This window comes from Pelobates fuscus, chromosome 3 (genome assembly GCF_036172605.1).
Source record: "Pelobates fuscus isolate aPelFus1 chromosome 3, aPelFus1.pri, whole genome shotgun sequence".
Taxonomy (NCBI): domain Eukaryota; kingdom Metazoa; phylum Chordata; class Amphibia; order Anura; family Pelobatidae; genus Pelobates; species Pelobates fuscus.
In genome coordinates, this window is record NC_086319.1 from 142,657,907 (window position 1) to 142,672,811 (window position 14,905).

At 42.3% G+C, this 14,905-nt stretch overlaps 1 protein-coding gene across 1 annotated transcript in view; it reads left to right on the forward strand.

The window, feature by feature from the left end:
• GABRA1 (gamma-aminobutyric acid type A receptor subunit alpha1) overlaps positions 1 to 14,905 on the forward strand; it is a 708,344-nt gene that overhangs the window by 344,605 nt on the left and 348,834 nt on the right. The window contains exon 8 of the mRNA XM_063447498.1: positions 11,794 to 11,946. Within this exon, the coding sequence (XP_063303568.1) occupies positions 11,794 to 11,946 (153 nt within the window). The remainder of the gene's footprint in view (positions 1 to 11,793; positions 11,947 to 14,905) is intronic.

Consider the following 14,905-nt stretch of genomic DNA (forward strand, 5'->3'; position numbering starts at 1 on the left):
GTTAACCCTTCGAAGTATACGAAATGGCCCAACGTATCGGGGTGCCAGTTTTTGTGAGGGAACACGGAGGCGTAGGTTGCGGGAAGACAGCCAGACCCTCTCTCCGACCTGATAGGTAGGTGCAGGAAGGCGTCTGCGGTCGGCCTGGAGTTTGTAGTTCTGCATTGCGCGTTGCAAAGAACTCTGAACCTGCACCCAAGTGGAACGGAGTTCCCTGAGATGTCCCTCCAATGCCGGTATCTCCTGTGGCAAGAACGTATCAGGCAACATGGACGGTTGAAACCCATAGTTTGCCAGGAACGGGGATAGCCGGGAGGAGGCATTAATCGCACTATTGTGGGCAAACTCCGCCCAGGGTAGCAGATCAGACCAGTTGTTCTGGTGGTCAGAAATGTAGCAACGCAGAAACTGTTCCAGTGTTTGGTTAGCTCGTTCCGCTGCACCATTGGATTGCGGGTGGTAGGCCGAGGAGAAGGAAAGCTGAATTCCCATTTGCGTACAAAAAGCTCTCCAAAATCTGGACACGAACTGGCTACCCCTATCTGAGACTATCACTTTGGGTAACCCATGCAAACAAAAGATCTCCCGACCAAAAATTGTTGCAAGTTCCTGGGAAGTTGGTAGTTTTTTTCAAGGGAATGCAATGCGACATCTTCGAGAATCGGTCAACAACCATGAGAACGACTGTATTGCCACGAGAGACCGGAAGATCTACGATAAAATCCATGGACAAGTGGGTCCAGGGTCGTTCACCATTAGGTATGGTTTGCAGGAGACCCACTGGAGGGCGTCGTGGGGTTTTGTTTTGAGCGCACACAGGACAGGCAGCTACAAAAGCGGTGACATCCGAACGGAGACTAGGCCACCAAAATTGCCGGGATACGGACCAGATTAACTGGTTTTTGCCTGGATGTCCAGCTGCTTTGGAGTCGTGGTATGTACTCAATAGTTTCGTACGGAGGTTAATAGGTACAAAACAACGGCCATTAGGTTTCTCTGGAGGAGCATTACTTTGTGCAGCCAGAATCTCCTCGCCTAGGGGTGAGGTGAGGTTAGTACGGATGGTTGCCAGTATATGGTCCGGAGGAATCACAGGAGTAGGGGTTATCTCCTCTCTAGATGGAGGGGAGAACTGTCGAGACAAGGCATCAGCCTGGATGTTTTTTGTACCGGGCAAGTAAGAAACCACATAATTGAATCTTGATAGGAAGAGAGCCCATCTAGCTTGCCGGGGGGAAAGTCGCTTAGCTTCAGAAAGATATGTTAGATTCTTGTGGTCTGTGAGTATGAGGATTGGCACTGAAGTACCCTCAAGAAGGTGCCTCCATTCTTTGAGAGCTAAAATTATGGCTAGAAGTTCTCTATCACCAATCTGGTAGTTGCATTCCGCCGGGTTCAATTTCCTCGAGAAATACCCGCACGGATGCCTGGAACTCTCTGGGTTAGGACGTTGAGACAGGAGGGCGCCCACTCCTGTCTCAGACGCATCGACCTCGAGAATGAATGGTAAGGCAGGGTTAGGGTGTGCCAGTATAGGGGCAGCAGCAAAGGCGACTTTGAGAGACTCAAAGGCAGTAATGGCTTCCTGTGACCAATGCTGTGGATCAGCATCTCTCCTGGTCATGTCCGTGAGAGGTTTAACCAAGGAAGAAAAGTTGCGTATGAACTTCCGATAATAATTGGCGAAGCCCAGAAACCGTTGTATAGAGCGAAGACCCGTAGGTCGAGGCCATTTAAGTACAGCCGAAAGTTTCTCCGGATCCATAGAGAATCCAGTATCTGAGATAACATATCCCAAGAATGTAACCTGTTTGCAGTGAAACTCACATTTCTCTAATTTGCAGAACAGACTATTTTCTCTAAGTCTCTGTAGAACACGAGAAACGTCTGCGTGATGGTTCTCGAGAGATGTGGAATGGATCAGAATATCATCAAGATAAACCACCACACATTGCTGCAGCATATCTCGCAGGACGTCATTTATAAATTCTTGGAAAACCGCCGGAGCATTGCAAAGACCAAAGGGCATTACTAGGTATTCGTAATGGCCGCTCCTGGTGTTAAATGCGGTTTTCCATTCGTGGTCCTCTTTTATCCGGACGAGATTATATGCCCCTCTCAGATCAAGTTTGGTGAAGACCGTTGCTCCCTTGAGGCGGTCAAATAATTCCGTGATTAATGGAATGGGGTAGGCATTCTTAATAGTAATGCGATTGAGACCCCTATAGTCGATACAGGGTCTCAACTCGCCATCTTTTTTCTTTACAAAGAAAAAGCCGGCCCCGGCAGGAGAAGATGACTTCCGAATAAAACCCTTAGACAGTGCATCGGTAACATACTCCTCCATGGCTCGATTTTCTGCTACAGACAGTGGGTAAATCCGGCCCCGGGGAGGATTGGTACCCGGTTGGAGTTCGATACCACAGTCATACGGACGGTGTGGTGGCAGAACGCTGGCTTGACCCTTGTCAAATACATCTTGGAATTCTTGGTACTCAGCGGGTAAGGAAGAGGCAGAACATGCGCCCAAAACTTTGACCGGTTTCTGGAGACAGGACAATGTGCATTGCTGGGACCATGATAATATCTCAGCTTTGCGCCAATCAATTGTGGGGTTATGCTTCTGTAACCAAGGGTATCCCAAAACAACCTGGTAATATGGAGAGGAAATGACCTGGAATTGGGTCGTCTCATGATGTAGAGCCCCTACAGCCAGAGATATGGGCACGGTTTCTTGGGTCACGTGGGTTGGCTGTATTGGTCTGCCATCGATGGCTTCGAAGGCTAGTGGGGAGTTGCGAGACTGTAAGGGTATAGAGTGCTTTGCTGCAAATGCACAATCTATAAACAAGCCTGCGGCCCCAGAATCAAGTAACGCCCGGGTTTTAATGGATGAATCAGACCAGGAGAGGATAACAGGCACCAAGGGTTTGTGCACACATATCTCTGGGTCTGCAGAAAGACCACCCAAGATCTGCCCCTGACAGTATCTTGGGTACGGACCTTTTGCCGGACGGATCGGGCAAAACTTTAACATGTGACCGTGGTGTCCGCAGTATAGGCACAGGCCCTCCCTCCTCCTAAAGGCTCTCTCCTCGGCCGAGAGGCGTGAGAAGCCTAACCGCCTTGGCTCCACACAGACAGAGGACTCAGGACCAGGAGGCAAGGGAGGTGAGGGAGGTTCGGGTGGGCAAGAAAAGCTCGGTGTCAAATTTACAAGAGGCCTCCGCAGGCGCTCCTTGGATGAGGATCTCTCTCGGAGTCTGATGTCAATGAGGGTGACAAATGATATCAGTTCCTCGAGATCTTTAGGTAATTCTCTGGCTGCAATCTCATTTTTAAACACATCGGAGAGTCCTTGTGCAAAGGCAGCCACAAGAGTCTCGTTGTTCCAGCCACCCTCTGCTGCCATGGTACGGAATTCACTGGCATACTCGACAATAGTTTTTGTGCCCTGAGAATTAGACATGAGTAGTTCGGCAGTAGGGGTGGAGCGAGCTGGAATATCAAAAACCCTATTGAAGGATGCAACAAATTCAGGGTAATTGTAAATAATAGGCTTCTCCGCCTCCCAGAGAGGTTTTGCCCAAGCTAGGGCCTTTTCAGACAGCAAAGAAATCATGAAGTGAACTTTGTCACTGTCTGTAGGAAATGCCTGGGGCAGGGTTTCAAGGTATCCTTTAACCTGATTTATAAATTCTCTGCACTGTGCTGGGTCGCCCCCAAAATGCTGAGGGAGCGGGACAGACCCAGTCATTTCTCTAGCCGCTACAGGTTTGGAGGTTACAACCGGTGCTAGAACAGGAAGTGAGGCAGAGGCGGCCGCAATCGCAGGCTGGCCGGGTACTGGATCCAGATGGGCATACTGGTCCAAATGGTGGTTCTGCTGGTCCCACTGGGTAAGCAGGTTAGGTATAGGTGTCTTGCCTGTACCATCTGTATTCATGGCCCTTGCGTAATGACAGGGACCAGGAACCAGACAGAGACAGAAGTAGATGCAAACACACCTTTATTAATAAATAACAAATAATAAACAAAAGCAAAGTCCAGGAATCAAGCAGGGGTCAGTCACCAGAGCGGGTAGTCAGACAAGCCAGGATCAGGAGCACGGAGAGCAGCGGAGTCAGGAACAAGGCCGGAGTCAGGAACCAGGATCAAACAGGAAACACAGGAACAAGGAGACTTCTGGGAAACAGGAAACCACGCAAGGGCAAGGAGGTTCTGGGCTTAGCTGCTTAAATAGGCAGAACTGATTAGCAGCAGGGTTGATTACTACTCACAGGTGAGTAACCGTGGCAACAAGCAGAAGCAGCTCAAGTAATAGCAGCTGCAAACTCAATCACTGAAACAGAAAGGTTTTGCTGTTTAAAACAGCAAAGAAACCCTGACAGTACCTACATGTTTTGTTCAGAGTACATTTCATTGGCTAACCAACCCTTTCGATTCTGTTTTTTCTCTCGTTTCAGTTTACAGTCCTTCATCGCTATCTGGTTCGACAGTTACTCTCGGAGGGTGGACATCGTTGTATTCATCGTATCTAGGACTTTGTTTCTTCCCCATTATGTTTTCTGCCTTTTATTCTGTTTTGTCGCAGCTTGAAAGAAGAAATGATGCATGGGGAGGGGAGTTTTATAGTAACTAACTTTTTTCTGATTGGTTGTTTTTCTGTGCTGCTGTGGAGTTCTAGTAAAGAGAGACTTAAGCAAATACTCGCCTCCTGTCATTAATAAAATTAAGATTATAGGTACACTAAAGCTAGCATAATCTACAATTTCTAAACTGCGACTTTGCCTTCATTGTTAATATTGCAGAGACATACTATGCATCACAATGTAGGTCTGGGTCTTGTGATTCTCACAATATAAAGCTCTTCACTGTAGGATTTATAGTTTTTAAAATACGACCGTTTGAAGATGGCAACCGCAAAAATACTCAGACCTGTGGCAGGCTGCAGCAGCAAGTGATCTCATAGACATGGCCTATTGCACCTGCTAATGTTTTTATAACTGTATGTTTTAATGTAACTGTGAAGCACTTTGGGCAACAACGTTGCAATTAAATGTGCTATATAAATAAATAATAACAGTTACTCCGCCCACTCCAGTTGTAGACTACTGGTGGAGGCAAGAACACTTCACACAATTTCCCCAGAAATTGTAGCTTTTCTAGTTAAGTGTTCTTGCATAGCAAGACCACTTAATGTTATCTCACATATATATTATTATTATTAAGTGTTCTTGCATAGCAAGACCACTTAATGTTATCTCACATATATATTATTCTTCTTCTTATTCTTATTATAGCCAAATTTGCCACCCTAACTCCTCCCACAGTTTTTACACTACATAGACAGAAATATACCAAAATGTGCAGATTGTTCCCGATCGGATTGCTATTACTTTGTGGAACGTTTCGGCGAATGGTTCTCGGAATATCGTCGTTCTTGTGGCGAAACTTGTCCCATAGGAATGAATGGCAAAGCTAGAGTGGGAGCTGGCAAAAGCTGAAAAATCAGGACATGATTTCTAAACTGCCACCAACCCTCATTTTCAGGCCCACCTACACAAATCTTATATCAAAACGTTCAGCTATCCCTGCTGCCACTAAAAATGTCCACAGCTAAGCTATAGTCCTGATAGTTTTCACAATATGACCATTTGTTTGCAACTCACGCTGTCCATTGACATTCATTGAAACTCCACTCTGCAAAGCTCACATTTGAAGGGCAATTTTTAAACTGCGACTGTGCCTTCATTGTTAATATTGCAGAGACATACTATGCATCGAAATGTAGGTATGGGTCTTGTGATTCTCACAATATAAACCTCTTCACTGTAGGATTTATAGTTTTTAAAATACGACCGTTTGAAGATGGCAACCACCAAAATACTCCGACCTGTGCCAGGCTGCAGCAGCAAGTGATGTCATAGACAAAGCCTTTTGTACACCTGCTAGAGTTTTTATAAATGTATGGTTTAATGTAACTGTGCAACAAAGTTGCAATTAAATGTGCTATATAAATGATAACAGTTTCTCCGCCCACTCCAGTTTTAGACTACAGGTGGAGGCAAGAACACTTCACACAATTTCCCCAGAAATTGTAGCTTTTCTAGTTATTATTAAGTGTTCTTGCATAGCAAGACCACTTAATGTTATCTCACATATATATTATTATTAAGTGTTCTTGCATAGCAAGACCACTTAATGTTATCTCACATATATATTATTATTATTATTCTTATTATAGCCAAATTTGCCACCCTAACTCCTCCCACAGTTTTTACACTACATAGACAAAAATTTACCAAAATGTGCAGATTGTTCCCGATCGCGTTGCTATTACTTTGTGGAACGTTTCGCTGAATGGTTCTCGGAATATCGTCGTTCTTGTGGTGAAATTTGTCCCATAGGAATGAATGGCAAAGCTAGAGTGGGAGCTGGCAAAAGCTGAAAAATCAGGACATGATTTCTAAACTGCCACTACTCCCTCATTTTCAAGCCCACCTACACAAATCTTATATCAAAACGTTCAGCTATCCCTGCTGCCACTAAAAATGTCCACAGCTAAGCCATAGTCCTGATAGTTTTCACAATATGACCATTTGTTTGCAACTCACGCAGTCCATTGACATTCATTGAAACTCCACTCTGCAAAGCTCACATTTGAATGGCAATTTCTAAACTGCGACTGTGCCTTCATTGTTAATATCTCAGAGACATACTATACATCAACATGTAGGTCTGGGTCTTGTGATTCTCACAATATAAAGCTCTCCGCTGTAGGATTTATAGTTTTTAAAATACGACCGTTTGAAGATGGCAACCACAAAAATACTCTGACCTGTGCAAGGCTGCAGCAGCACGTGATGTCATAGACAGGGCCTTGTGCACCTGCTAATGTTTTTATAACTGTATGTTTTAATGTAACTGTGAAGCACTTTGGGCAACAACGTTGCAATTAAATGTGCTATATAAATAAATAATAACAGTTACTCCGCGCACTCCAGTTGTAGACTACTGGTGGAGGCAAGAACACTTCACACAATTTCCACAGAAATTGTAGCTTTTCTAGTTCTTATTATTATTCTTATTATAGCCAAATTTGCCAGCCTAACTCCTCCCACAGTTTTTACACTAAATAGACAAAAATATACCAAAACGTGCAGATTGTTCCCGATCGGATTGCTATTACTTTGTGGAACGTTTCGCCGAATGGTTCTCGGAATATCGTCGTTCTTGTGGCGAAATTTGTCCCATAGGAATGAATGGCAAAGCTAGAGTGGGAGCTGGCAAAAGCTAAAAAATCAGGACATGATTTCTAAACTGCCACCACTCCTTCATTTCCAGGTCCACCTACACAAATCTTATATCAAAACGTTCAGCTATCCCTGCTGCCACTAAAAATTTCCACAGCTAAGCCATAGTCCTTATAGTTTTCACAATATGACCATTTGTTTGCAACTCACGCCGTCCATTGACATTCATTGAAACTCCACTCTAGCCAGCTCAAACTTGAAGGGCAATTTCTAAACTGGGACTGTGCCTTCATTTTTAATACCCTTTAAACTGTTTACCTCTGACAGACTGGTTCATGCCTCTGGAGTACTCATACAATCTCCTGGTTCCTGCCAATGTCCTATTGACACTACCCCTGTCAGCTGACCCCTGTGGAAAAAGGAGGCCCCTCCTGCCAAACTCCTGGAATATCACACTATTGGTACAGTCTTGACACTGATCCTGATGTATGTATTGAACTACAAGTACGGAAGCCCACCGTTCCACATGATGAACAGCCCGAGGATTACTTATATTGCATCCTGTGGTTTAGAAACACTCCAGGACCAGATCCACACTACGAAAAAAGAACTGTTTAGACTGGTGGAGGTACGCCTCATCATGACAGACCTGTTTTGGGACTCTAAAGGAAACAGTGTGGTCCTGGTCCAGTTACCCATGGAAGTAGAAACATAAAAACATAGAATGTGACGACAGAAAAAGAACCATTTGGTTCATCCACTACCCTCTCAGTAAAGTAATACTTCCTGATATTATTTTTAAACCTTTGTCCCTCTAATTTAAGACTATGTCCTCTTGTTGTGGTAGTTTTTCTTCTTTTAAATATGGTCTCCTCCTTTACTGTGTTGATTCCCTTTATGTATTTAAATGTTTCTATCATATCCCCCCATGTCTCATCTTTCCTCCAAGCTATAAATGTTAAGATCCTTTAACCTTTCCTGGTAAATGTTATCCTGCAATCCATGAACCAGTTTAGTAGCCCTTCTCTGAACTCTCTCTAAAGTATCAATATCCTTCTGAAGATACAGTCTCCAGTACTGCGTACAAGACTCCAAGTGAGGTCTCACCAGTGTTCTGTACAATGTACAAAGTAAGACACATGTATCATCACTGGGAGGTGGCTATCACTCATGTTTTCTCCACTAAGTCCCCAGAAATCACGTGGAAGGAACTTGGCTCATTAGCAAAAACATGGAACACTGCAAATCAAGATCAGCTCTCCACAGAGGGGGGCCAGCAAGAGAACTGTGAGTTGCAAGACAGTTAACTACCCTCAATTTCACACAGAAATAAGTGAAGATAGCCCTCCTACTGCTCCTCACATTTGCTTTGAACGGATGAAGATGGAAACGACGCACCTTCCAACAGTGCATGAGGTTGCCCTGCCAGATCCCGATTTCACCCTATTTGTGGATGGTTCCAGGTTTGCGGACTGAAAGGGAAGGTACCATACTGGATTTGCTGTCACTATAGAGGATCAAGTACTTCAAGCATCTTCACTTCCCTCATCCATGTCTGCTCACGAAGCCTAATTAACAACCCTCACAGTAGCATGCAAAATGTCTGAAGGAAAGCATGCTACCATCTACACTGACTCAAGATATTCCCTGGGTATGGTACATGAATTTGAATCAATCTGGAAGACAAGAAGATTTCTCACAGCAACTGGCACACCAGTTAAGCAGAGCACGGCTATCAAGAAACTGATAGATACCCTACTTTTCCTGAAGAAGTGGCCATACTGAAGATAAAGGCTTTTGGAAGACTGAATTCAGAAGAAGCATGTGGTAGCTATATAGCTGACCAAGTTGCCAACAAGCCGCAAGTGCAGAGCGGTTTTGACAAATATATACTGTATATACTGTATATACTCTAGTATAAGCAGAGTTTTTAGGCACATGTTTTGTGCTGAAAAAGCCCCACTCGGCTTATACTCGCGTCAGTGTCTGTATTATGGCAACTTACATTGCCATAATACAGACCAGGACCGCCGGGCTCATTACAAGTTGGGGGCTGGCAGCAAGCTGTTACCTTTGTAGCAGTTCCGGTCTGCTCCCTTCTCTTCTGCTCTGTTCAGCTCACTGAACGGAGCGGAAGTGAAGGGAGCAGTCCAGAGCAGACAGTGAGCAGAAGGGAACGGAGGTGAAGGGAGCTGACCAGAGCTGCTACAAAGGTAAGTAACAGCTTGCTGCCAGCCACCCCTCCCCCCTCCTGCACAGCCCATGCCACTGGACCACCAGGGAATGAGATAGCGCCCCTCTCTGGCCAGGTAACAAAAATATGAATGCCCTCCTCCACCCAGTTTACACGCACACTACACAAACATACACTCTGCATCATATACACACCTAGGTAAAATATGTGATGACAAATAGTGTTCTAGAGATGTTATCTCCCACCATTGTTTTGTCTCTTTTTCTAATAATCGTTAATTTAATAAACAATTTACAATTGTAAATACATGTAATGCATTACAAAAAATGACCGTAAACTACCCAAGATGCATCAGACAGAAATAAGAGTAAATGTAATCTCCTAATTATGTCATGCAAATTTATTTATATATTACTATGCAATATACACAAGCTTCAAATTTTAAGGGAATGAACTTGTTGGATTTTAGCCGAACAGGCTTTAAATTATAGTAGGTTAGTGATTTTATACGAACTGAACAGCCTTAAATATGTATTACAGTACATGAGAGGTATTATATGCCGTTTGTCTGATTCTATACAAATGAAATTGTGCGCGTGGTAAATAGACCAAATTGACCGGGTTTAAACTAAATGCAGCAATATTGAACAAAATGGTTTTAACATGACAGTTTCAAGCTAGCGTAATTTAAATGATACTATACGAATGAAATTGTGAGCGTGGTAAACAGACCTAATTGACATTTCATCCTGTGGAAGGTCCCTGTGCGAACCGAAACGTCAATTAATTTGTTTAATGGAATAAAACACCTTTTTTTTTTTTTTTTTATTTGAAGTCCGTCAGTGCCGCCTACATCTTTACATAGGTATGTATGTATATATATATATATATATATATATATATATATATATATATATATATATATATTCCTTTATTTAAATCACAGTTTACTTGTGCAACTCACACTTTGATAATAAAAACACCTGACTCCACACTTGCATAACTGAAACACCGGACTTGTAAAAAGTCATTAACATAGAGGTTCACTTACTTTTCCCAGTTTGCACTGTGAATAATTACTCAATGTCTTAAACAAAATTATGAAAAGTAAATATGATTGTATGTTATTAGTCAGTTTGTGACACATTTTTTAAAGTAATCAATACAGAACTCTTGGTATTCCATAGGGTTCACATTTTTTTTTCCCCAACTGAACATAAATAAAACCAAATGCAAACAAAGAGTGAAGAGAGAGAATACAACCAAATAGCATCTATTCACCACTCACAGAGTGGTGAAGGGGCATCTTACTCTGTAAATAGGACTATGCAAAAAAACAACTTAATCTTTGCTGAATCAACCTGGGCATAGGTTGCATTTAAAGGGTTACTCCAAATGCCATGACTACTTCAATGATTTAAATTGATCATTGTGTCTGGAACAGTGTTTCACTTTGAAGTTTAGCCCTTTTGCTGTTGAGTTATACATCATTGGAATGTTTATGCACAGAGAGGCGTTCATTGAGCGTTCATTGAGAGTGATCAGCTAACACTCTCATCCAGTAAATAAGCAGCAGGACCGTCATCCAGCTTCTGCACATTTGCTGATGCCATGATGAAAATATTATAACCCAGCTCCAGAGGAGATCCAACACTGTCTGAAGACCCAGGTGAAAGGGCAAACAACTGTAAAAACTGTAGTGATTATGATGGTTGGAATAACGATTGAAACTCATTTTTATGGTCATTCATGTAATCTTGCTCTGCAAATAATGCAAGACCAGCTTTTCTCTTTCAACACAGTAAAGGAGGAGACTATATTTAAAAGACGAAAAACTACCACAACAAGAGGACAGTCTTAAATTAGAGGGGCAAATGTTTAAAAAATAATATCAGGAAGTATTACTTTTCTGAGAGGGTAGTGGATGCATGGAATAGCCATCCAGCTGAAGTGGTAGAGGTTAACATAGTAAAAAAGTTTAAGCATGCGTGGAATAGGCATAAGACTATCCTAACTATAAGATAAGGCCAGGGAATAATGAAAGTATTTAGAAAATTGGGCAGACTAGATGGGCCGAATGGTTCTTAACTGCCATCACATTCTGTGTTTTTTCCCCTGTTTGGTTCTGATGTTGATTTAAATAGTTTTTTATGATTTTATAGTTCCATATGCTTGCCTTTATAATACTATATATTCTTGGTTTGCATTCTGCACCTATACCTTGATTGCATCTTTAGTTTAATTAAACAAATAATAAAAATACAAAAAAATCTAGTTTATTGTGATATCAATATTTTGTCTGACAATATTAACAATATGCATGTTTTTTTGTTTTTCTTCAAGGTGAATATGTTGTTATGACAACTCACTTCCATTTAAAAAGAAAGATTGGCTACTTTGTCATTCAAACTTACCTGCCATGTATTATGACCGTTATATTATCCCAAGTCTCCTTCTGGCTCAACCGAGAGTCTGTACCTGCCAGAACTGTATTTGGTAAGTTATGAATATGATCTGTAAGCATAAAAATGAAATACTTAAATTTTCTGTAACTTGCCTTAATCTACAAAAATGCCTTTTTTTATTAAACAAGATTTAACATTTATTAGAATATAGGGATTACATTGAAATATGTACTATACTTAATATGAAAAGGGACTTTTAATAATAAAACAAGAAATACAATAAGTACTGTTTTCTGTGAAAAATGTCTCAAATGTATTACAATATTGCATAAGTCATGAATAAAATAACAAAATATGCAGTATAATTAGGGTGTCATTTTGATAAGTACAGTGGTATTGCTATAGAAGAGCTTTAAAGCATTGCATCCGGTACAGATAGCTGGTGGATCCAGTCCCTACAAAACCACATTTTTATTATTTTTTTTAATAATAAAATGCTGATGTCTAGTGGTTGTTGTAACTATATAGTCAGCCAAAATGTATGCCTAGAGCCACAGATCTGTAGTGTAGTAGACATGTGCACAGATGAGTTTCTGCTGCCATGAATGAATCAAATGCCTTTTAACCTGCACCCAGAACAAATTGATACATCATGTATTTACCTGTTACATCATATTCAATAAAAAAAAACATCACATAGAAATCCCAGGACGTTTGATTTGTTCAGGTGTAGATTGAAAGGCATTTGAATCATTTGTACTGCCTGCAATTTAATTGTGCACAAATTTCTGACAGGCCACTTTGCTGTGCTATTCAAACACATCTCAGTCTTTATGACATGCAATGTTGCATTGATGGTATGCTAAAGTGTTATGATCTCTTGACATCCTGCATCAACACTGTCTGAAGAGGGATGGTTGGTGAGGTCCCAAGTATGGACAGTTAATTTTACAGTGGTATGCAGGTTTAGATGGTGCACTGCAACAGTTGTGATAGGACATTTAGGGTTAAGGTGTGGATTAAAAGTAAGATCAGGGTTCAATTGACCCTAAGCCCAAAGTATAACAAGGTCCAAATTTAAACTAATTCCCTAAATCTAACTCAACTCTGACAACCGTAACTCTAAAGTTCTAACTGCCTCTTCTGCAGTAAACCCCCTAACCTTAAAGGGACAATATAGTCACCTGAACAACTTTAGCTTAATGAAGCAGTTTTGGTGTATAGAACATGCCCCTGTAGCCTCACTGCTCAATCCTCTGCCATTTAGGAGTTAAATCCCTTTGTTTATGAACCCTAGTCACATCTCCCTGCATGTGACTTGCACAGCCTTCCATAAACACTTCCTGTAAAGAGGGCCCTATTTAGGCTTTCTTTATTGCAAGTTCTGTTTAATTAAGATTTTCTTATCCCCTTCTATGTTAATAGCTTGCTAGACCCTGCAAGAGCCTCCTGTATGTGATTAAAGTTAAATTTAGAGATTGAGATACAATTATTTAAGGTAAATTACATCTGTTTGAAAGTAAAACCAGTTTTTTTTTTTTCATGCAGGCTCTGTCAATCATAGCCAGGGGAGGTGTGGCTAGGGCTGCATAAACAGAAACAAAATGATTTAACTCCTAAATGATTTAACCCGTTCGCGCCGTTACGGCGTGCTATGCCGTCCCGGCGTTAATGGGCTTAAACGCCTTCACGGCGGCATAGCACGCCGCGGCGTTTTAGCCCTCCCACAGGTCCCTGATCCCTCCCAAACTGCAGATCACTGTTGGGGGACCTGCCTGGCAACCCAGGCAGGTCCCCTGTGGCCAATCCGTGGTGATCTGCAGTTTGTGATCGCAGTGACAGCCAGTCACTGCGATCACTGTTACAATGTGTCAGCCAATGATTTTAAATCACTGGCTGACACATTGTCTCTGCCCCTCTCCTCACCTCACTTCGATCTGAGAGAGAGAGGCAGAGAGATCGTTCCTGTAGAGCCCTGTGGAGAGAAAATTGTAAAAAAAAAGAGAGAAAAAGTAAAAAAAAATAAAAAAAAAGTAACCCTTCCAGTGCTGATCACAGCATTTAACACTGTGATCAGCCTGTTTAGGGATTTTAGTACATTTGTACTATTATTAATTAATTTTTTTTTTTAGGGTCAAAAACATTTTTTACATTTTTTTTTTACCCTTTGTCAGCCGCAGCAACCCAAATCTCCCTTAACCCTTTCCCCGCTGCCGTGATCACTGTACTGTACAGTATCGCTACTGTACAGTATTTTACCAGTGATCACTGTGATCAGAGGGCTCTCTGATCAGGCTGACTTTTTGGGGGGGGGGTTATTTTTATTAAAAAAACAAAAAATAAAATAAAAATTAACCCTTTCTGTACTGGTCGCAGCAGCCTAAACTGCGATCAGTACATTTATTTTATTTTTTGTGGGTTTCTGAGGGTGGGTAGTAGGGTGTTAGGCAGGTAGGAATTTAGTAATTTCCCCCTTAGATTCTTTTTTATTAATTATTGAGTAGCCCCCCTAGAATGGCACGTCGCTACTCGGCTGAGGAGGCGTACGCCATTCTGGCAGGCAGTGATAGTGACACTCTGCAAGATAGTGACACTATCACTGCCTCTGACAATGAGGCTATGACTGACTCCTCTAGTGATGGTGCCCCACCACCACCACCAAGAGGACGCTCAGCAAGCCCAATGCCAGATGGAGACTGGGTGCCCCCAAACCTGACGACCCCAGATATTCCCCCATTTACGGCGACCCCTGGCATCACGGTTATGGTGGATGCTTGGGAGCCCCTAAAATATTTTGATTTGTTTATGTCAGAGGACGTATTTCAGTTATTGGTTGAGCAAACCAATTTATTTGCCAACCAATATCTGACTGCGAATCCGGGGTCACATTACAATCGGCGTAATATGTGGCACCCCACGGATCTCGCAGAAATGCGCAAATTTTGGGCCCTAACTCTAGTTATGGGCATTGTCAAAAAGCCGAGTATCAGGTCCTACTGGTACAAGCACCCCATCCTGGCGACCCCTCTTTTCCCTGGGGTTATGAAGAG